This window comes from Platichthys flesus, chromosome 1, assembly GCF_949316205.1.
Source record: "Platichthys flesus chromosome 1, fPlaFle2.1, whole genome shotgun sequence".
NCBI classification, from domain to species: Eukaryota; Metazoa; Chordata; class Actinopteri; order Pleuronectiformes; family Pleuronectidae; genus Platichthys; species Platichthys flesus.
Genome location: NC_084945.1, coordinates 27,773,121 through 27,797,205, shown reverse-complemented (window position 1 = coordinate 27,797,205; position 24,085 = coordinate 27,773,121). Strand labels below are relative to the sequence as shown.

Genomic DNA, 24,085 nt, shown 5'->3' with positions numbered 1-24,085 from the left:
ATTCGCGGAGACGTCGCTGCCGTGTTCCCGTGGTCTGCCCATAGACTGGATACAGGAGCGAGCTGAGCTGATGTACCACGGATACAACGTCCAGCTCTCCTGGGTCGCAATGTGCCGCAGGACACACAATCTAACATACATGCACCAGATGCAAGAACTGCATATCAGCGGAGACTGCCAAGGAAATTGTACATTCACCACACAGTCATGCAATCTGTTTTTATTTGGGACATTACAGTGATAGTTCACAGAAACACGAAAACTCACGTATTACCGACTCACCACTATGCAGAAGGAGGGGTGAGTGAAGTGTTCGAGTCCATGAAAAAACGTTTGGAGTCTCAGGGGTAAACAAGGTTACAGCCAAATCCAATCCAATCAAAGTGGCTTGGGACCAATTCTTCAAACGTAAAAAAAACTACTGAAATACAACTCAAAACGCTGTCAATGACGGCTCTAAAGGGTTATCTGACGACATAGAGTCGAATTCGAATGACAGGGCTTTCTACGGGGCAGTATGGAGGCATGTAATATGGGACTCCCTTGAACTAAATTTCTTACTTAAACCTAAACAGTATGACTGACTTTGATGGCAGCTACATTATTATACATTTTTTAATTTTAAGAATTTGTGTAGATTTACTGCAATAGTATTGGATTTGGCTGCTATCCTGTTTACCCCTAAGACTCCAAAAGGGTTTTGGGGACTCAAACACTTCACTCATCCCTCTAACACAGGGGTGGGCAAACTTTTTGACTCGCGGGCCACAATAGGTTCTAAAATTTGACAGAGGGGTCGGGCCAGGACCAGATGGATGGAGTTTTTTTTTGTGAACTAATATAAATGACATGGAAAAATCATTACATGACAGGATTTGGTCTTTAACAAGTAGCAAAGCATTTATTTGCAAGGAAATTTAACAAATCCTCGCCTTCGGAGAAAGGCTTGCTAGCCTTCGCTATTTCGAATGTCACCAAAAAACTTGCCTTGGTAGTTGAAACATGAATCGCAGTTTGTTGGTGAAAAAAACGTTGCTCAGTCTGTAAATTAGCCGCCAACCTCTGAGGTGTAGCCGCACAATCTTGCGTTGACTGCTTGTTCGGCACCTCGGCACTCATTGTCCACATTTCGCTTCCTTGATCCGCTCATTTTACAGAAAGGCTCACAGGGCAAAGCGAAAAAGTGAAGTAGATCATGTGCCCTTTCTAGCCCTATATACCACAATCCCGGTCAAATTTAATTTAGCTGACGTATTTATCCAAAGCGACTTACAAACTGTCTCTTGTACTGTTTGCACTTTATCACTTTAATCACTACGTTTACACTTTTAGAGAACCTTATGCTGCTGTACTTAAAAAATTCTGTATGTTTACTTAGTATTAGGAAAGGTCTTGTGTCTTCTGTTGTGCCTGTGCACTTTGTATGTCTCACTGTTGGAGAGTGGGAAACGTTGTATCGATTCCTTGTATGTTCTGAACATGTTAAGAAATTGACAATAAAGCTACTTTAACTTTAACTTTAACTTTTTAACAATAATCGCATTCAACCACGAGGGTACAAACCCAGAACAACAAGAAGCAAGAAAGTACAATTTCTTGAAAAATAAAGCAAAACTACAAAGCGCTATAAGTAAGTGCCATTTAAGTGCTACTAAATTGTTAGTTTAGTTTTTTTTTTTTTTTTTTTAATCTTAAAAAAAAAAAAAATGGCGGGCCGGATTAAAAAAGCCCAACGGGCCGTAGTTTGCCCATGTCTGCTTCAAGTATTGCATATTTCATTAATGTCTCATATTAGATAGATCGTTTGATAGACTATTTACAGTTGGTAAAAGTATAAAATATTGATATAATGTCCAGGGGATGGCGCAATTTCGCTGGTTTAGACTTCATCAGCATCACTGTGATGATTAAACGTGTCAAACGATAAAGCCAACTGACCAGTTTAGTATTGATTGTTTATCTTACCTATGAAATGGACAGAAATTCAACCTGACAGTGTTTGAATGTAAATTTGACCCATAACACCATCTCTTTAAATAAGTCAGTTTATTGATGCCCACTAATGTTTATTATAAGTGTGACAACTATTGAGCCGTATTATGTTTAAACTAATACAAATGTTTCATAGGTATGTCTAACATGGGGGCAGAGAGTGTCATCCTGTGGCGCACTTCATCCTGCAGCGCAGCGCACATCATCCTGCAGCGCACATTATCCTGCAGCACACCTCATCCTGCGGCGCACTTCATCCTGTGGCACACATGATCCTGCAGCGCACATGATCCTGCTGCGCACATCATCATCACCGTGCACATCATCCTGCAGGGCACATCATCGTGCAGCACACCTCATCCTGCAACGCACTTCATCCTGCAGCGCAATTCATCCTGTAGCGCATAACATCCTGCAGCGCACATCATCATCACCGCACATCATCGTGCAGCGCACATCCTCCTGCGGTGCACATCATCCTGCAGCACACATCATCCTGTGGCGCTGCGCACCTCATCCTGCAGCGCACATCATCCTGCGGCGCACCTCATTCTGCAGCGCAAATCATCCTGCAGGGCACATCATCCTGCAGCACACTTCATCCTATGGCGCACTTCATCCTGCAGCCCACATGATCCTGCTGCGCACATCATCATCACCGCACATCATCTCGTGGCGCACATGATCCTGCAGCGCACATCCTAGTGCAGCGCATATCATCCTACAGCGCACCGCATCCTGCGGCGCTCATCATCCTGCGGCGCACCTCATCCTGCAGCGCAATTCATCCTGCGGCGCACCTCATCCTTCGGTGCACATCATCCTGCAGCGCACTTCATCCTGCGGCGCACCTCATCCTTCGATGCACATCATCCTGCAGCGGACATCTTCCTGCAGCGCACATGATCCTGCGGTTCACATCATCATGCAGCGCACATCATCCTGCAGCGCACATCATCATCACTGCACATCATCTTCCAGCGCACATCATCCTGCAGCGCACGTCGTGCAGCGCACATCATCCTGCCACGCACATCATCATGCGGCACACAACATCACCGCACATTGTGCAGCGCACATCATCCTGCGGCCCTGCGGCGCACCTCATCCTGCGGTGCACATGATCCTGTGGTGCAATGTTAATTTTGGCAGCTATTTTTGATTTAGTCTTAGTCTTAGTCTTTTGACGAAAATGCATATTAGTTTTAGTCACATTTAGTCATTTTTATCCTTCTTAGTTTTAGTCTAGTTTTAGTCGATGAAAACAATTACATTTTACTCTAGTTTTGTCGACAAAAACTAATTACATTTGAGTCTAGTTTTAGTCACATTTAATAGCCCCATTAAATCCTTTTCTTCCCTTCTCAGGCCCAGGGAGCCTGTGTTGTGACTAAAACACCTGTGTTGTGACTAAAACACAGGCTCATAATAATAGTCTAGCTTGCAGTACTTAGGTTGTCCATTAGATATCCCTACCAGCATAAGTCTATAGCAGGGGTCGGCAACCTTTACTTTCGAAAGAGTAATTTTGCCCCCTCTTCCCCCAAATGAAATTTGTCTGGAGCCGCAAAACATATTTGATAACAAAGCTAATAAAGTTTAACATAAGGTTATACTATACTAAACTATAGTTTGTTGCATTTACGAAATTATAGAATGACAATAAAGGAAACTTTTGACATTTTATTGTTATTTATACCTGTTACGACAAAGGAAAACACAGAACGCTTATGAAGAGAAGAAAATACACAGGCAAGTGTAGGCCTACTTTGAAATAAATTAAACACAGAACTATCTAGGGCTATCTGAGTCCTCCCAATATTTGTGGGAAATGTATGAAGAGGTAACCTATTTTTGAAATAAATATAAACATATAGCTGCAGCCTAATAGCTTAAAAATATATATTTGGTTTTAAATGTGAAAACAAAAAGTGAGAGCAGTTTAGACTGGAGGCGGACACAGAAATAGATTTAGTCCTAGTTTTTATTTTTAAAGATCCATTTTGCGGCGCACATCGTCCTGCGGCGCACATCACCGGCGGCGCACATTGTCCTGCGGTGCACATCATCGTGTGACGCACTTCATCCTGTGGCGTACATCGTCCTGTGTGCATATCATCGTGCGGCGCACATCATCCTGCACATCAAGTGCATCCTGCGGGGCACTTCAAAGGAGGAGGGTTGGAACTAGAGCTAGAAGTTCCAACCTACATAACAGCCTTTTGATTAAATTTTGTATTCTAACATTTAATAATACAGGACTAAATCTAACCCTAACCTTAACCCTAACCCTAAGTCATGAAGTTATTTTGAGAAGTGATGGCCTATTTCAATGGCAAGATAAAAAAAAAAAAAATAATCAAGAGAAGAATACGGAAGCGTATTGCATTCTTGATGCACACTAATGTTTATTATAAGTGTGAGAACTATTGAGCAGTATTAGCTCTGATGTTTAAACTAATACAAATGTTTCATAGGTATGTCTAACATGGGGGCAGAGAGTGTCATCCTGCGGAGACTTGCGAGTAGGCTTCACTCCCACTAATGCGGGTAATCCCGATCAATTGATACCATCCCCGAGCTTCTACGACCTTCGGAAGGGAAAAACCCAATTGGTGTAGTGTTAGTGTTGCAATTAGGGTTAGGGTTTAGAACAATTAGGGTTAGAGTTATGGTTATGGTTATGGTTAGGATGGTCGTAGATACTTGTGAGTAGGCTCAACCCCCACTGATCCGGGCACCCCCTCATCACCATCCCCGTGCTTCTACGACAACCCTAACCCCAACCCTAATTGCAACCCTAACCCTAACCCTAAGTGCTCTACGTTACTCCACCTAGTGTTCTGGCGGTGAATTGCTTTGCAATCCTTTGACAACCATAAATTAAAACGAGTCCATCGACACAACTGCGTGAAAAGCTGCAGCCGCAGTTGCAGAGCCATTCGCCGGCCTTAATCCTTCACAAATTGGGTTTTTTACTTCCGAAGGTCGTATAAGTTCGGGTATTGTATCACTCGATCGGGAGGGGCCTGCATTAGTGGGGGTAGAGCCTACTTGCAAGTCTCTACGCCCTTCTTTTAAATTGTAAACACTTTACCGGGAAAATAAGTCTGTTAACTACATTTAATAAGGGGACAGTGACATTATAGAACCAAAATATGGGATCATTATTTTCAAAAACTCAAAAGAAATGCAACTAATTTGTGACTAAGGACTTTATATAATTGAGAAATTATAAAAAAACGTAAGCATATTAAGGAAATTGATACATTTTAAGATAAATGACGGTTGCACAACATTACATTTTTCAAGGACACGGCAAATTCATCTAGATTTTTTTAATGATTTTATGCGTACACAACTTAGCTAATGTCTGAATAATTACAATAGATATTCTTTTTTTTTTGTTTTTTAAAATTGGCCTGTTGAAAATCCTCATACGTCATTGAGCCAGGCGTAGCATGTCTGGATCCTGTCTACGTCATATCTCGGGTCACTGCGCTGCTGCTCTTCCTCCTCCTCCTCCAAGCTGTGGCAAAACAACTGCGGAACAAGTTACCTCGTATGATCCGAGTGTTTGACTCACAGGGGAAAGCAACAAGGAGAACATGCCTGCGGTCTCTAAAGGGGACGGGATGCGTGGCCTGGCCGTGTTCATCTCTGACATCAGGAACTGTGAGTTTGTTGATCCCACTCATAAGCCTCTTGGTTCGGCTAGTGGCCAGTTAGCTCGCAGCTCTGACCTAACGTAAACCCGGCATGTTGTTCCCACAGCATGTCGCGGAGTGTGTCTGTTTCTCCTCCTCACAGTTCACAGGGTTTGCAAAGGGAATTGAGTCGGAACAGCACGAGAGAGACGCTTAGCTAGTTAGCATGCACTAACGTTACTTAGTTAGCTGGTAGCATCCAGAAGCTATCGTCGAAGGGCGTGGACCGCACCGCCAGACGGAGATAACGCGAAACTGGCATTTGTGTTGGTCTGTATCGTTTCGGCTCCGTGCAGCCACATCCCAGCTTCATATACTGTCACACCAGAAGTGTGGACTCCACTCTGACACCATTTAGAACTAGTGTATGGAGACTTTGTCCGGGATGTTTCAGGGAACGTCTGAAGGACACATTATCAACAGCTCTGTGTGTTGGTCAAGTGTCCCGCTGACCGCCTGTACTAGAGTTGCCTGTCAGTATGAGAAGATTTATACCTAGTAACACACACATCACACAATCATTGTGTTTAAATGTAATGAGCTGTGATGATCCCATGTTACCCTCATATCAGGTAAAAGTGATCTGATAAACGTACGGCCTCGAACACAGTCACTGTTTATTAATCATTTTTAAAATCACTGACAATAATTGCAATACTAAGTAATAACAGTGTTTGAATTACACATAGCACAATTATGATTTAGTAATTATTGTAGTAATATTACTTACATACTTATTATGTAAATATTTTGCCTTTACAAGGCGTGTGTCTCACAACTATGAGAAAACTGACTATTGACACATTAATCGTTTAAGGAACAGGTTTGAACAGGTTTCATAACGAAAACATAGCAATATCCATTAATTATTGGCTGAGTCATGGCGGTGGCCTCTTATGAATATATTTTTGGTAGGGGTGAGAATTAGGGTTACCCTAACCACCCTTTATTTACCAGTGAGGCTGCTGCTGCAGATGTGCTTGGCTGCTGTGGATTGGATCAGTGAACCAATTCCCCTTTCTGTCATAGATAAACAAAATGAACATGTAACACAATGCATTGACAAAATGTAGTGGAGAAGAAAGAACAGATAGTTTCTGATGTATGTTGTGGAGTGAAAGCGAAAAGAACATCCCACCACTTGTTGTTAATCCAATAGAGCAAGTTTTGGTTGTGTTAGAATGATATAATTGCAGCCTTAGTATGAATCCAACAAATCTGCAGCAATGTGGCGCTGTTGTGTCAACACGTTCAACTTGTTAAATCCTTGCTGGGAAGATTTGAGGCTGTTCTTTGAGAAATAATCAGTGATGATGTCCCTAGTTAAGTGTCCAATCTATGTAATAGACATCTGTATGATGGAGCTCAAATGATCAATATAAAAAAACACATAGAGACAGAAACACAAAAGACTCTCTGATGTTTCTACGTATTTTTACCCTGTATTTTCCTTACTCTTGCTGAGGGTTAAGGACAGAGGATGTCACACCCTGTTAAAGCCCTATGAGACTAATTGTAATTTGTGAATATGGGCTATACAAATAAAATTTGATTGATTGATTGATTGACTGACCACATTATTGTAGCATGCAATAACATTTAACATGTCCTTATTTATTTGCAGGTAAAAGTAAGGAGGCTGAGATAAAGAGGATAAACAAGGAACTGGCCAATATCCGTTCCAAATTTAAAGGTAGGTGAACCATTCTGAGAAATCAGGCTCAACTTACAGTATTTGCCACAGATGGCCATGAGTTGCTCTTCTCGTTCCATCCAAAGTCTGACTCATAGCACCTGATTGATATAAAGACCTTGGCCCTCCATGAAACAAGTTCCCCTGACTCCGTTTACTGCTACTGATTCATGAACCAATGTTGTGACCCTGATTTGACTTTGACCCTTTTCAGTTTATTCAGCTTTGTTTAAATGACTGTTGCTACGACTGCACTGTCCACAAGTCCATACACCTCTTTGTGAATATATCTGTTTCAGTGTCCTGTTCGTGTTTTCTCCTGCCACCTGTTCCACGCTGCCTATAATTAGTTTGCTCTAGAATGAAGCTGCTCTGCTTGTAGAGCTCAGCAATCTGGCCTGTGTTGTTTCTACCACATTACCTATGTGTTCTCCTTCTTCTCCATTATGTCAGAGAAGATTCTCATTGATGATGATTAGTTTTTCTAAGTGTTTGTCTTTTGAAATCGGAAAAAAATGTTGCACTAGAATACAATTGAACACAGGAATATATGTTGGGGGAAAGTTTATTGTCAGCAGTCCAACAAGCCCTTTGTTCCCAGCCGTTGTGTTTTAGTGCCATATGAGGAAGCTCAACAGTGCAGTGGAGCAAAACTGTCAGTCACAGTAAAAAATTATCATCTCAAAACATGCTGGTAGCTACAGGCATTGCATTTCTCTGGACATCAGGACACAACTATCAAATCAATATATAAAACTCTAGAAGGAAATAGAATGCAAAATCACAACCATGGCCAAGTCCGTCCAGGATATATCCTCAAACTGATCACAAGAAGTAACAGAAATCTGACCAATCACTGCAGCATTTGTCAGTTCAGCTTTCCAACAAAAAAAATCAACCAATCACTACTGATTTCCATATGAGAAATGATCAAATCTAGCCTCTCTTTTCTAGTCAAAGTGAAAACGGAGTAGAAAGTCAGGTTTTGTCTTTGTAATCATCCTCTAAATGCAGTGGACTTTAGTTTACTGTGCAGTTTGGTGAACTTTGTATCCTAACAGCTTGTCCTCTTTCCCTGCTTTTAAGTTTCTGTGTTGCAGGATATAACTCTTGTCTGGAAAAAACCCCACTGCCAATCTGTAATGTTTCTGCACCATTGCTCTGTGTTTTAGCAAAGTCGACTAAACTCTCTATGAACCAGACTCTGGTTCTACCTCCGCTGCTGCCATACAGTGTGATTGGTCCTTCAGATGACAGTGCTGTAAGCAGCATGCAAGATGCTCTGTTATATGTTAGGATCTCTCATAACTAAACTATGGCCATACTGCACAGCTTCCTCAAATCTCTTCGACTCAGAGCAATTAAAATGTGAGTGTTAACAAGTAAAATTAAACTCACAGAAGCTGTGACAGAATCCATGCATAGTGCAGCTGCATTGGCAGCGCATGGTGATGGTGGCCATGACTAATATATTTCTTTATAGTTTTAGGCAGAGTGCATTGAAGGAAAAACGTGTAAAAATCTGGATTATCTATAAAACGTATTTGTTAATCAGACATAGTATCAACCACAAGCAGAGGACAAATTAAAACATGGACATAGCCCCAACTCGGAATATTCGAAATTCTTTCATTCCACCGATGGATTATAAAATAAATCCTCCCAACCCCCACCACCCTCCTTCCTCCGTCACTCTTCTGACTGAATGTATTCTTTACCTCCTATTGTATCCAGGGAAATGACAGACCTCTGCATTTGTAAGTTCATAGACATTCATCGCTATCTCTGTGTGTGTGTTGTGTGTGTGTGTCTGTGTGTGTACATTTGTGCATGTGTGGATAGGAGACAAGGCTCTAGATGGCTACAGTAAGAAAAAGTACGTCTGCAAGTTGCTTTTCATCTTTCTCCTGGGACATGATATTGACTTCGGACACATGGAGGCCGTCAACCTCCTCAGCTCCAACAAGTACACAGAGAAACAAATTGTAAGTGTGTCCTTAAGTTCATAAAGTGTCAATAGCTAAGTTCTCATTAAGCACTGATTTATATAAATATGTTTGATTGAAATTCCCATCAGAGTAGAGCTAACAGGTGTGTATCTAACTTTTACAAACACAGTAGAATTTCACAAAAAAAACTGTTTTCCAAAATACGTCTCCCTTCAGGGATACCTGTTCATCTCAGTGCTGGTGAATTCTAACAGCGACCTCATCAGCCTCATCAACAATGGCATTAAGAATGACCTGGCCAGCCGCAACCCAACCTTCATGAACCTGGCTCTGCACTGCATCGCTAATGTGGGCAGCAGAGAGATGGCGGAGGCCTTCGCTTCGGAAATTCCCAGGATCTTGGTGGCAGGGTTTGTACATAAACATGAATGCATCTATATAGAGTTAATGTGACTCTAGGCCACTTTCAGACATTACCTGCATATCGATCTGCCACTATAGGTCGTGGAAAAAAATGGTTTTCAGCAGTTTAATTTCACACATTTTGTGAACATTTGCTTAGCATCTGACAAAATAAGAAATGTCCTTGGGTTTTGTATATGCAGTGGGAATGAAATCAGTTATTTTCTTCAGTCATTATCCTTAAGATTTTAATTTCGCCTGACCAAATTTCTGTTTACTCTTCATTGTTTTTTCTGCAATTGCTCTTTATTGCATTTAAAGCCTTTAATGTGGGTCTTATATAGTAGATTTGAATGCAGTGGGTGCAGTAAGCCATTCCTGCCATTTCAGGGTTCACAGAGGGATGTGTACAGGAAACGGAGCTAGCACATTCAGCATTTCAAAGTGCCTCCTTGTCTATAACAGGATGAGGGTGGGCAGGGTGATCTGTGCTCCACAGTTTCTCAGGCTGTGCTGTAAACACACATTAATTCTGCTAATCTCCTGTTGCATCTCTCACAGAGCAGCCATCCCCAGTGGTTGATGCGTGTAAATTCTTGTAAACTCTGGAACCTGTACTGTTATAATGTACTTCATAAACAAACACAAGTATCGGCAAGTTAAACATGACTGAAATCTTAAGGATTAAAGTGTGAGACTGTGACAATGACAATGACAATTTAAATTATGTTTGTATTGATTAGTGAATAATCAAGTTCTATTGTGCTTGCTCCTATCAGGGACACCATGGACAGTGTGAAGCAGAGTGCAGCACTGTGTCTGCTGCGACTCAATAGGACGTCTCCTGACCTGGTGCCCATGGGTGAATGGACGGCTCGAGTGGTTCATCTGCTAAATGACCAGCACCTGGTAAGATCCTGCCCATGAATAATATATTTCTTTATAGTTTAAGGCAGAGTGCATTGAAGGAAAAACATGTAAAAAAATCTTGATTATTTATAAAACGTATTTGTAAATCAGACATAGTATCAACCACAAGCAGGAGATGTCCCAGTTCCACACTACACAGTGGTTCGAGGAGGTTTTAAGTCTGTAGTATCAAAGTGAAGTACACTCAGAGAAAAAGGCATGCCCGCTTAATACTGTCGATGAACACGGGTCTTGCACAATGCATTACACAAAGGAAATGGAGCTTCTCACTGATGAAGTAAACTGGGTGGTGGTGAAATGGTTTGAAGAATTATTGAGAAACGTAATAAATCTCGGGGAAAACATTTTTTTGTATGTGTCTTTGTAAAGTGTTACTTTTATTCATTTTGATTAAAGTTCATTTTGTGGAGATTTTTCTGCTACAGATACAGTTAAAACTGTTTACTATAATTTGTATATAGTATATATTGTATAGTCCATCAATCAAATTCTATTTGTATAGCCAATATTCACAAATCACAATTTGTCTCATAGGGTTATATTGTGTATAGCATTAGTATACCACTTATCACTTTCTCTGCACCCAAAACACAGTTGCCCAGAGGATGAAACACATTGTTTGCTGGTCTGAACTTTTTGTTATAAAGGTGTGTGTGTGTGTGTGTGTGTGTGTGTGTGTGTGTGTGTGTGTGTGTGTGTGTGTGTGTGTGTGTGTGTGTGTGTGTGTGTGTGTGTGTGTGTGTGTGTGTGTGTGTGTGTGTGTGTGTGTGTGTGTGTGTGTGTGTGTGTGTGTGTGTGTGTGTGTGTGTGTGTGTGTGTGTGTGTGTGTGTGTTTTTTTCAGGGAGTGGTTACAGCAGCCACCAGCCTTATTACCACTCTGGCTCAGAAGAGTCCTGACGACTTCAAAACATCCATCTCACTTGCAGTTGCCAGGCTCAGCAGGGTGTGTGTCTTTCTCCAGCTTCACACAATGTCTTCATCTCACTGAGGTCAGACAGGAAATCTGACTTAGCATCTGTTGACATCCTATCTTGTTCTTTCATGTCTAGATTGTGACATCCGCATCCATCGACCTACAGGACTATACATACTACTTCGTGGCTGCACCATGGCTATCTGTCAAATTGCTGCGTCTTCTTCAGTGCTACCCTCCACCTGGTATGATACCTACCATTCCTATGTGTCTGTAGGCCAGAAAAACCATAGACCTGTGTGGAAACTTACTGTTGTAACTGAAAGGTGGAAATAGTGAAATTTACCTTTGGTAAATGGAGAAAACCTCTGTCATTGAAAAGTATATATTATTATTAACAATTACATATTTTTTAACTAATTGATCCCCAGCAAAATATTTCACCAAATTGAAGTTGAGTTGAATTGAATAATAATAATAATGATATAGATATTTATGGTCCCCACATGAATAATTTAATTATTCCACTTTATGTATTTTCTAGTATTCTCCCTCTCTTCTACTGCCTGTTCATTCTCCACAACAGTGTTAATTTTGGCAGCTATTTTTGATTTAGTCTTAGTCTTTTGACGAAAATGCATTTTAGTTATAGTCACATTTAGTCATTTTTAGTCTAGTTTTAGTCGTACTGAAGCTGTACTAGCTCTGATCTTGTGTCTCTGAGCGAGTGAGCGGGGCGGGGGGCGGAGCGGAGCCTCGGGACCGGTGCGCTATCTGGGAGGACACACACACAGACACACAGACTCACTCGCCCGCTCCTGATACTTTATGACGGCCTGATACGATGATGTTAAACAAATTATTGTGACTTAGTCAACCACCGACATTTTCGTCTCGTCAACGAATGTTAAAAATAGATTTAGTCATAGTTTTTATTTTCAAAGATCCGTTTTCGTTACGTCTTCGTCATTGAAAAAGGGTCGTTAACGAATATATTTCGTCATCGTTTTCGTCAACGAAATTAACACTGCTCCACAACATTCTATTTTCATTACATTTCTATTGATTTTGGTTATCTGACCATTATTAAGATTTTGCTACCATATATAGTTGGCAAGCAGCTCTAGAGCAACAGTGTTTTTGCATAATCTTTGTATCTAACACAAGTTCATAAGTTTGAAAGTGATTCTTCTCATCTTTCTCTCAGGAAGAGGGTAATTAAGTACATTTGTTAAATAATTAAATAACTATGTGCCATGCCCCATAGTTTTCTGAGAAGAACTAGAGCCTCAGCACCCATCTTCAAGAGGAGTGTGCAGTTTCCAAAAGCAGATTCAACACCAGCTGGCACCTGAGTAGAAACATTTAAATATGAAGAAAATTTGTTTTGACATAATATCTTCTGATACTGTAAGTTTGGACAAAGAGGTGGAAAAACATTGCCAGTGCTCACTTAGATGTTCAGAAGAAAACAAGCAACATGGGCTGCCTATTCAAGGTGAAATGTCTCTTGTCAAGTGACACAGAGTGATGTTAAGGCTGAAGGCTGTGTTGTTGCAGAGGATGCAGCGCTGCGAAGTCGTCTCACTGAGTGTCTGGAGACCATCCTCAATAAAGCCCAGGAGCCACCCAAGTCCAAGAAGGTCCAGCACTCCAACGCAAAGAACGCTGTTCTGTTTGAAGCCATCGCCCTCATCATCCACCATGACAGGTTGTTCACATTCACAATGACTACCTTTGCTCAATTCCTGGAATATAAGTGATTAAAGAGATGTGTTGTGGAAAAATAAAGTGTGCTAGAGAAGTTAACCTTTAGTGTCACTGGACAGATAAATGTAAGATTTTACTCCAAGTGTTGCAAAAAACAAAACAAGAGCAGAAAAAATTATGTTTTACCACAGGTCTAAGCTGTTGTAGCTGTCATTGGGTCACAGTTTGAATGTTGAAATGCGTTATTGGATGTTCCACAGTTCTGATTTTGTGTCTCGTCCCTCAGTGAGCCCACGCTGTTGGTACGGGCCTGTAACCAGTTAGGTCAGTTCCTGCAGCACAGGGAGACCAACCTCCGTTACTTGGCCTTGGAGAGTATGTGCACGCTGGCCAGCTCAGAGTTTTCTCATGAGGCAGTAAAGACGCATATAGAAACTGTGATCAATGCTCTAAAGGTGAGTCCTTCATCAGTTGCTTAATGATAAACTTTTGCATTTTAAGGTGAAAAAATATGTGCATTCGTGTGTTATCGTTTTATTTCTTGAGCAGAACTCCAAAACATTGTGCTATTTCAAAACCATTTGTAATGTGGGGCTCTTTAGATTTTTTTAAAGAGAGGAATTCAAATCCCAACTTCTGCTCACTGTGACGGAACCTAATGATCTGCTCTTTCAAATGATGTGGATACAAGGGGGGGATTGTCGGGATGGCGCGGCCAGTCTTCCATGTTTCATTTCACGCCTTCCCTCAATGTGTGTCTTCAATACAGACTGAGCGGGACGTGAGTGTCCGTCAGCGGGCTGTGGATCTGCTCTACGCCATGTGTGACCGCAGCAATGCCAAGCAGATTGTGGCAGAGATGCTGAGCTACCTGGAGACGGCCGACTACTCAATCAGAGAGGAGATAGTGGGTCATCAGCATAAGCCTTACCATCGTTATATATTCCTATATGTGCTTCTCTCACCCTCAGCCTCTCACTTTTCTCTACCTCAGGTGCTTAAGGTGGCCATCCTGGCAGAGAAGTATGCTGTGGACTACACCTGGTATGTGGATACCATCCTCAACCTCATCCGCATGGCCGGCGACCATGTCAGTGAAGAAGTGTGGTATCGGGTCATTCAGATTGTCATAAACCAAGACGACGTCCAAGGCTATGCTGCCAAGACTGTTTTTGAGGTGAGCGTCACAGATTAAAAATGACCATTGTGCGTTACATCAGTGGCTATCAAAACATCTACATATTTTCTGAGTGGTTGCCACCTAAATTGAAATTGCTTTCAAACATGCACTGATTTTCCTGAAAGTTTCTGGAAGGACTGAATGTTAGAACTCAGATGTATTACTCGTTGCTCTGGACCTTTTCCTGAACCTTTCCCTCAAGCTATTCAGTTAAAAGAATGGAACATGTCACAGTGTGAGCCCATGTGAGAATACTACAGGAAAAAGCTAATTCCCAGCGAGTGAGCTCTTTGAAGAACCCACAGGTGTTGAACAGCTGTAAACAAAATTACTATTTTCTGCTGCAGAATTTATACATCTTGCTGTTCCTCCTCAATGCTCCTCCCAGGCACCACCTCTTGCCTGAATGTTGTGGAATTTGTCCTGAACGCATCTGACCTGTTTAATCCTATGCTAGGTTCTTCATATGTGAAAGGCAAATTTTCAGACTGAAAACAGCTTTAGAGTAGACGGCAGTGTATTGTTTATTTCACATTAATCCTAACCCAATGCTGTCATGCCTTTTTGATCTATTGTAGGCACTACAGGCACCTGCCTGCCATGAGAACCTGGTTAAGGTGGGGGGTTACATCCTGGGAGAGTTTGGTAACCTAATTGCTGGTGACTCACGTTCCAGGTAAAAGAACATCATCGATATAGTGAAATTCTATGTTCTGAAAGTCCTATAATTTGTCAGCTGATGTTTCTGCTCAGCTCTTGTCTTTGACTTGGTTGGTTTTGACAGTTTCTATAGGAACATATTTTCTCCCTTTCCTCAGGGGTTATCTGGACTGTAGCTATACAAGTTGTATTTGTCACAATACTGAAAAATGACATTTGAAAATCCAACAGTGATGTCTCCTCTAGAAAACGTCTCTTCTCTCTCAGACCTCAGTGACTATTTTCCTGAAACAGAGTAGCTTTAATGGAACCAACACTATCTACATGTCTAGAATGTTGGGGAACCAACCCTTAATATGCCATGTTAAAAATCTAACATGTTTTATTGACTTTTATAATGTGATTTTGATCTAGTTCAGAGCTACCATCCGTAGGTCTAACTGTTAATGTGTTGTTTTCTTTTGTCTCGTTTGTTGTTCAGCCCTCTGATCCAGTTCAACCTTCTTCACTCCAAGTTTCATCTCTGCTCTGTGCCAACTCGTGCACTGCTGCTGTCGGCTTACATCAAGTTCATTAACCTGTTCCCAGAAATAAAGGCCACGATCCAAGACGTCCTGCGGTCGGACAGCCAGCTCCGTAACGCTGACGTGGAACTTCAGCAGAGAGCCGTCGAGTACTTGAGGCTCAGCTGCATTGCCAGCACTGACATATTGGTTTGTGAATAATTATGCAGGGAGTGGACAGCATATTTATAACACTCTCCTCTGTTACTGTTAACTGCAACTGGCTTCACATTCCTGTCTCTCTCTCCCTGGCTCTTCATAGGCCACAGTCTTAGAAGAAATGCCTCCTTTCCCAGAGAGAGAATCATCAATCCTTACCAAGCTGAAGAGGAAGAAGGGCCCGGGCAATCTGCCCGATATCGACGACGCCCGGCGGAATGTCAATGGCAACACTGAGCACATCGAGAAAACTGAAGCCACTAACAAGGTGACTCCACAGTAGCTCTGTAATAAGTAGCTGTATAATAAGGTCAGAACAGTATTTTTTAATGCGTGCCCTTCATTTCACTACTTATCCGTTCATCACATAAACATTATCACTGTCCTATTCTGCATATTCTGCATATTGCTTCTTACTATTTTATAGCCTTTTCCTTTCTTTTCTTTTCTTTTCCTTTCTTTTTAATATTTACTTGATCTTCACCTCTCCTTGTCCTGTCTCCTTTACTCCCTGTCTTTCCTCTCCTCTTTCTTTTCCTCCATCAGTCATCTCTTTCGCTGTTGGCAGACCTTCTACCTACCAACAGACCCCGCCCTGCCTCTTCCAGCCCCGTCATTCTCTCTGCTGGGATCATGGTATATCGATAGTTAGAAACAACACATAGCAAAGTGAATGACTGAGTGAATATTTATTACCACTCTGCGAGTTACAGCTGCTCTTGTCTAGTGTGTTTTCTAATTATGTGGTTTGATTATTGAAAATGTATCTGTTTGATGAGCCATTAGTGCTTTATTATAAAGCCCTTCCCAGACACTGACGTTTTGTTTCAACTCTCAGCTTACAGTCAGTCAACTGTATGTGAAATGCTCAAACACACAATAGCTGTAGTTATTTTGTATTCAAGTATTCATAATACTTGCACCAAGATTTAGTTGCGCTCTGTTTGTAGATGCTGTGTGTTTAAGATTATGTCTGCTGATGTTTCTCTCCTAGGATTCCACTCACTCCTTCACAGACCTGCTGAATCTTAACTCGACCCCTTCAGCAGGACCCAATCTGCTGATTGATGTCTTCTCTGAAAGCTCTACCCTGGAGGCCACAGACGTGTGCGAGGAAAACTTTACCCGGTGAGACCATACTTTGATATAGTCAATGAAATTTGCTGACAAATAGTAGTTGCAGCTGTTTGTAAATAGCCAGACATACAGTAATCCTTATTCAATAAGTTATGAAGAGGCACTCTGCAGAGTTTTCTGGTGGGCTCCATGTCTGAGTGATTAAATGGAAAAACTAAGTCTGTCAATGTCTTGAGGAAAACGCTTGACTGTGTAGTCTCATTCGCTGAACTGAAACTCAACTGATAGGTAGATATTACGCATGCTCCCCAGCTTCTGGAACCAGTAGAGCTGCTTCTGTAACAAATACAACAAACTCCGTGGAGAGTTCTTCATATTTTAAGTTTCCTCTGTGTTACTGGATATAAATGCTGTATTCTAATGACTTCCACGTTTTTGTTGTTTTTTAAATGATCTACAGTTCGGCATTAGTCTTTGACTTGTTGTGCCTGATTCTGGCAATTGAAGCTGCAGTTATCAATCAGTTCCACACTTCTCACAGGAGATTTTACCCGTTTATCAAAGTTACCTAGAGCAAGAACAGGCGTTCAGGGTAAGGATAATGAATAAAGTAGCACCATTCTCTTTATTCCAGTCAGTGAACCATACATTTATTGATGTAGCTGCAATTTAAAGTAAAAAATCGTGTTTCTTAAAAAAAGATCAGATCCAAGCTGCAGAGGTATCCTAACTTTTAATTTCTCATATGGCTCAACTCCAGAAACAGTGAATCTAGTTTTTCCCCTAATGGAGAAAGATTTATTAGACCCTACCCTCCTAGCATATCTAAGAACACAACTTTAAAAACTCCACTGTAGCTTGTGACACAGTCTTTATATGTTCTGTATCAGTAAACTCATGCATCTGGTCTGAACAGCCTCCTGCCTTTTTTCCATGTTTTTCCAATGTGAAAACATTTAAAACTTTTCTTAAAGCAGAAGTTTTCAAAACTCTGTGTTGTAAATGTGTAATTGTGTGCTTTTAAATTCCAGGTTTGTGTGTAAGAACAATGGTGTGATCTATGAGAACCAGCTTTTGCAGATTGGACTGAAGTCTGAGTACAGACAGAACCTGGGTAAGAAGCTTGATATCACAATGTGTTTCTAATAGGTCAGAATGTTTCATCTTTTACTGCTGGGAAGTCACATCAGACTTATTTTACACAGCCTGCTCAAGGCAGCAATGTTGTGCATTAATTCTGTCAATCCATTGTCTGCAAAAGAACAGAGAACTTGTGGGAAGGGGGGGGCTGACATGGCTACAAAAAAACGCTGACACTGTTGTTACACATCCTGTCTCACAGGGGCAATGATTTGTCAGCTTGTTTGGTTCAGTATAAACCAGCAAATGAGGGAATCTGAATGAAATTGCAGACACTTTTATATAGTGTCTAGAGTATATCATTTGACATGTAGTGGATACTGGTCAGATGTGAGCTGTTCAACAGGAGGAACTGAATGATTGTTCCTGTTGTCCTCCAGGTCGCGTGCACATGTTCTATGGCAACAAGACATCTACCCAGTTCCTCAGCTTCTCCTCATCAGTGACCAGTTCTGATGCACTCAAGACTCATATCCTTTCTACTGCTCAGTGGCTAAACGCTCAGTTCGGCTTCCAGCACAACAGAAAGGGTCTTGTAAATAGGTATCAGAGTGATGCTGTCAGACCTGTGTTGTTGAGTTATTGGTAGAATCCTTGACTCCTCGTCTCCACAGCTGAATGTCCAGACTAAGACAGTAGAACCCGTAGTAGAAGGTGGGGCTCAGGCCCAGCAGATCCTCAACATTGAGTGCGTGTCAGATTTCACGGACGCACTGATACTCAACATCCAGTTCAGGTTGGTGTCTGAATCCATCCTTTGTTGTTTCTGGTATCCAGCGAAATATCAGCTGATTCCTCACTCTGTATGTGAACAGGTACGGTGGAGCTCTTCAGAACATTGCAGTGAAACTCCCTGTGATGCTGAACAAGTTTTTCCAGCCCACCGAGATGATATCCGAGGACTTCTTCCAACGCTGGAAACAGCTTGGAGCGTAAGACTCTCTCCATTTTATCAGTGCTTTGCTGCTTTTTCCTGTCGGCAGTAAGTGATGTCCCTTCCTGTATTTCATGTCTCTGTCAGAAGAAACGCCAACAGTTGAAAAACATCAGTTCAACGTTTTAATTGATTAATAAAAAGACAAAAAAAAATTAACAGATCAATCTGGAAGTATAACAGTTTTAGTTGCATCACTTGTTGAAACCAATTCTTTTTACTAAAATAGGATTATGCAAGTGCTCCAAAATCTATTATTTTAGCAGGTTTTTAATTTTAAGCTGGCTTCACATTTGCCACGTTCTTCTGAGAAAAATATTATATTTGATAAAATTCTTATATTTGCTGTATCAAATTAAGTAAAAACTCCCTGAACCTGGCGGTGTTGCTTGATCAAAGCAAATTGTTTAGGCAACAACGTACCCAGGGTTTCTTTGAAGTCTTAAAAGTCTAAAACTTTGATAAATGTATGATATAATTATTATTATGAAATAATTCTAGTGCAGTGCCTGTTCTCCACATGCCTGTTTGGAATGGGCTGGTCGCCTGGCCTGTGTTAATGCTGTTTGCAGCTCTCTTGCTGAAACTGTTAAAGTGAGCAATGAGGAAACCAGATTCTGATGTTATAGTCTGGGGTTAGCTTATTACCTTTCAAATTTGCTGTTATGTATAAATTCAAATTATTAGCCCAACTTGTGGAATTTCTTTTCAATATTGCATGTATTAACTATGTCTTAAATATCTAGTCTAGGTTAGTACAAATACACATTATTTGAAATGATTTATTTATTTATTTAAAGGAAGCATGTAACAACAAAAAGTTTAAACAGAATGAGGTTGTGTATAGGTTTGTTCGTGATGGTTGCTGTTATTTTTCTCCTTGTGAAAATCAGTATGTATCCCCCCCCCCCCCCCCCCCTTCTCTCTGTGTCCTCAGGCCTCAGCAAGAGGTTCAGAAAATCTTCAAAGCCCAACACCCGATGGACACAGACGTTATCAAGGCCAAGGTACCAAAACAATCCGACCTTTTTAATAGAAACTGCTCAGCTGCTGACATCCACCAGCTCATTGCGAGATACTCCTTTGTTAGCTGTGACTATACACACATCATCATAGCAAAGAGAAAATCTTCATTAATGGTCTGCTTCCTTTGGTTGTTTTTGCTCCAAGTTTCTACTGGTTTTAATAGTGCTCCATTTAGTATATATTTAGTATCTATTTCATTTCTTTAATGTCTGATTCAAAACCTATAGATCATTCTCCAGACACTTCCGGCATTAAGTAACATTCCCCAATGTTAGAGTCCAAAACTTATTTTTCCTCTTTTAATTCTTAACTACACAAGACTAAAATTCTGTGTGAAAACTATTGGCTGTTAATGAAACTCACATATGATGTCGATGCTGATTTTAGACATGAACTGAAGTCTGGACATTTTCTTGAGATCAGAGGGAATGAAAGTGAGAACGTGATCACCTGAGTGATCCCCTGTGAGAATACAGCAGGAAAATGTCCGGAGAATACACAGCCAGTGACTGGGCGTGTTGATAGTGTGCTTAACACGCGAAACAGAAAAAAACAAAACGAACACAAAGATCCGGGGTTGAAAAAGAGGAGCCATTAAGACTGCTATTTCAGAGCATTTGACGATAAGAGCAGGCGCCTGTGTCGTTGTGCTGTAGCCAAAAACCTGTGATGTCCACAACAGACTTAATATGTCCTGCCTCCTGCTGCTCTCCCCGGCCGTCACTCCTCACATGAACCCTCTAGATATTATCCAGTTGTTCTGAACGTGTCTAGCCCAGACAATCTCCTGCTGTGTACCTCATAAATGAAAGGGAAAAATGAAACTCAATATTTAACATTAACCAGAGTTCATGTCTGAAAATAGCTGTAGTCTCATGTGTCTGATAAGTTCCCATATGAGGGAAAAGTGTATTGAGAAAGAATTCAGATCATTTTATTAAGGTAACAACCTGCACCAATAAGAGCAGGCTGTGATCATCACTGTTGCAGACGACGGGGAACAGAATTAAAGAAAAGAATCTAGACTCAAGGTCCACGTTGTTCTGACAGACTTCAGCCCTGTGTGGAAAACATTTTGATCCCTTTTGTATGTTCATGCAGATCTTAGGTTTCGGCGTCGCTCTGTTGGAGCAGGTGGATCCCAATCCTGAAAATTTTGTCGGAGCTGGAGTCATTCACACTAAAAACACTCAGGTGGGCTGCCTGCTCAGACTGGAGCCCAACGCACCAGCCGAGGTAAACGCACGCACGCACGCGCACACACACACACACACACACACACACACACACACACACACACACACACACACACACTCATGCAAATCTTATACTCATCTCTGCATTGAACCCCCATCACTCAGACTGAGTAACCGTGTGTGTATTTTCTGTGCAGATGTACCGTCTGACCCTCCGGACCAGCAGGGAATCAGTGTCTCAGAGACTGTGTGACCTCCTCTCTGAACAGTTTTAGACTCAACACAGCTCCAGCATTTTTTACACCTTTACTCTCCTTTGATTGGAACTGATGTATTGTACTGTGTACATTCTCTTTTTTATTCAAGTTATTTTTCACACATATCCTTACTAATGTGTCACTGGTTTCAACATAGATTATGTGTGTGTGATATATGTGTTTGCGCACACACTGTGAACACCTCTGAATGATCGTATGTTCTGCAGCTCTGAAGTTTTAGGACAAGGTCACACGTACGCAGATGCAGGCAAATGACGGGTTGAGCTCCATGTGAAGCAGCACTGGAGATTTGCTTCACCACAGGAAGTGAATGTTTCATTCGCCCCCTTGCTCGCAAAGGTTGGAAGTGAACAGAAAGCAAAGGTTCGACAGTGATAAATTTACGTATGTGTGTCCAGGCCCTTAGTGTGTTTTAGCAGCTTGGTAACTGCCTTTCCTATTCAGACATTTTGAAGAGTCGCTGAGGAGATGTGAATGAGACCGAGTCAGTTAAAAATCTCAGTAGGAGAAGAAGAAGAATTTACCAATGATCTCAACTATGAACTCAGTTGTTTCAAACCATTGTTACACAGGACTGAAAAGCTTTCCCTCGTCTCCTCACCCACTTGCACTTTTGTAAAAACACCAAAGTCATCTCAAGAGGAAAATCAAAGCTATGTATTTTTAGTTTCATTGGCAAGATTTTAGCTGCATTCAGCACAAATTTTACACATAGAATCCTGACACTCGGATAAAAGATATGGATATAGAACAGCAGGTAGCAGATGGATAATCAGCTTCTCACGGTGAAGAAGTCCTTTTGTTTCCAGGTTCTCTGCTTCTCTTAAGTGCCTCTAAATCTTCTCTGTCAAGAAGAGAAAGAGCCTTCAAACAGACGAGAGTCTAAAGCACCACACTACACTTCTTCACAGAACACTGCCAAACCGGTGATATTCCCATGTCTGTATAACCAAGTGTATTTTCTCTTTTATAAAATGTACTTGTATCATCATACTTGATGCTTTGGCTCTGTCCAAAGGTGAAAAGGAAATTCTACCATCACGTCTAAAGCAGGATTTAAAACATCAAGCTGCAGTTTGATATGTCAAAGTCCTAAACCCTCTAAAACAGCAATTTCTATTTTTCACATGTTTTTGTACAAACACACAAGACATGACAGGTTATTTAATCAGAGGTGTATGTAGGGGGGTATTTTTTTCAGCATTGGACTCAGCGACTAAAGCGGCATTCGCCTGTTTCCTGTCTGTAATGCTAAAGTAATCGTCCTCTGACTGTAGCTTCATTTCTTTCTCAGACAGTGAAAGGAGAGTGAGATCTCACTCTCAGCATGTAAGTGGAAAGATCCTAAACTATTTCTTCCATGGTTAAACAACTTACCTATAGAAGTTACCTTATCTGGACCTGAAAAGCTTTACTGTGACTATGGGCCTATAACATATATTCACTCGTGTCTTGTCAGATGCCCAGGTGTCACTTTGTGTATCCTGTTCAGCACAAATGTGGAAGTTCAGGGACTTCTGATGTGTAGCAATGAGTGAAATGATTAGTTTGCAATGATTAGAAGAAAGTGTAATTGCTAGTGACCACTTGACAATGTTCTTTCTAGTCTGTTTCCTGTATTATAGTGCTTGTGTTTAGTGTGAAAGGTTTTGTGAGACAAACACAGAATTAGCACCTGAGTCATTCTCCTCTGAAGTATTATGTTTGTTTCATTTTAATCTTTCAATTCTTTATTCTGGTTTAGTGACTGAACTGTTGATGAAACGCAACACCTACATAAATGCTGATCCTAGTCAGTTTGCTACATGTGTAATTAGGCTGCTTGTTATAATCTCTGAGGTGATAATTCAATGTTCTGTTTACAGCTTGTTTTCCGCACATGGCACAACAATTCAGTGAATGCATGTTCAAAGCAGCAGAACCTGTGTCTTGTCATATTTTTGTGCAGTATACTCTGCAGTAGTATAAACTATGTTTGGGTCAGTGTATTGTACTGACTCAACAGTACAGACACGTGCTCAACCAGACCTCTGCTTTTTACCAGGGTCCAGATCTAGTCCAGTCCTACACACAACCTTAGTGATGTAATGAAAACTTTTTGACTTGATCAATAAGTGATCACACAAAAAATATCGATTGTTGATGTGTAGCCTGAGGTTAGGTTAAACTATGCTGTAGATCTTTGGGCCTTGTCAATAACAGCACCATGTACTGAGTGAATCTGTTGCTTTATCCACTGAACTCCGTGTTTTGGATCCGTTGCCATTTCAGCTGTGGACCTCGGTGTCTCTCTGTGCCTCCTAAAAAGGGCTCCTGGGCCTGACAGGAATGTACTGGATGTGGTGTTGCTCTTCAATATCCTCATACAATAGATGATTTTACAAATAAACACAAGTGTAATCATATTACTTACCTTTTTATGGAAATAAACATTTACTACACTATAATTATATAATATGGTCAATATGACTCAGTTAAAACAGTTTTCTTGCAACCTATGACTCAAGTTCAAGTCCTGGAGTGAGAGTGCAGATGTGTGTTCTGCTTTGGAAGATTCTGATATAGAAATGACTAT

General features: G+C 41.1%; 1 protein-coding gene across 2 annotated transcripts; it reads left to right on the top strand.

Moving 5' to 3' along the window:
• Nucleotides 1–5,491: 5,491 nt before the first annotated feature.
• Nucleotides 5,492–23,957, top strand: LOC133955485 (AP-2 complex subunit alpha-2-like). 2 transcript variants are annotated; one of them, XM_062390348.1, is made up of 23 exons: nt 5,492–5,667; nt 7,324–7,392; nt 9,235–9,377; nt 9,558–9,751; nt 10,523–10,652; nt 11,516–11,617; nt 11,724–11,832; nt 13,148–13,298; nt 13,584–13,752; nt 14,067–14,204; nt 14,292–14,474; nt 15,056–15,153; nt 15,619–15,850; nt 15,963–16,127; nt 16,406–16,495; nt 16,854–16,987; nt 17,968–18,050; nt 18,457–18,547; nt 18,690–18,812; nt 18,892–19,008; nt 19,948–20,017; nt 21,138–21,272; nt 21,430–23,957. In XM_062390348.1, the coding sequence occupies exons 1-23, from the start codon at nt 5,601–5,603 to the stop codon at nt 21,505–21,507; spliced, it is 2,871 nt and encodes a 956-aa protein (XP_062246332.1). In that variant the 5' UTR covers nt 5,492–5,600; the 3' UTR covers nt 21,508–23,957. The 2 variants fall into 2 exon arrangements, with proteins under 2 accessions (XP_062246332.1, XP_062246340.1); XM_062390356.1 differs by lacking the exon at nt 16,406–16,495 and having other exon boundaries at nt 5,495–5,667.
• Nucleotides 23,958–24,085: the final 128 nt, after the last annotated feature.

Coding starts and splice junctions, on each gene's coding strand:
- LOC133955485 (XM_062390348.1), top strand. CDS start 5,601: ATGCCTGCGGTCTCTAAAGGGGACGGGATGCGTGGCCTGGCCGTGTTC. Junction 5,668..7,323: donor CATCTCTGACATCAGGAACT/GTGAGTTTGTTG, acceptor ATTTATTTGCAG/GTAAAAGTAAGGAGGCTGAG. Junction 21,273..21,429: donor AGCCCAACGCACCAGCCGAG/GTAAACGCACGC, acceptor TTTTCTGTGCAG/ATGTACCGTCTGACCCTCCG.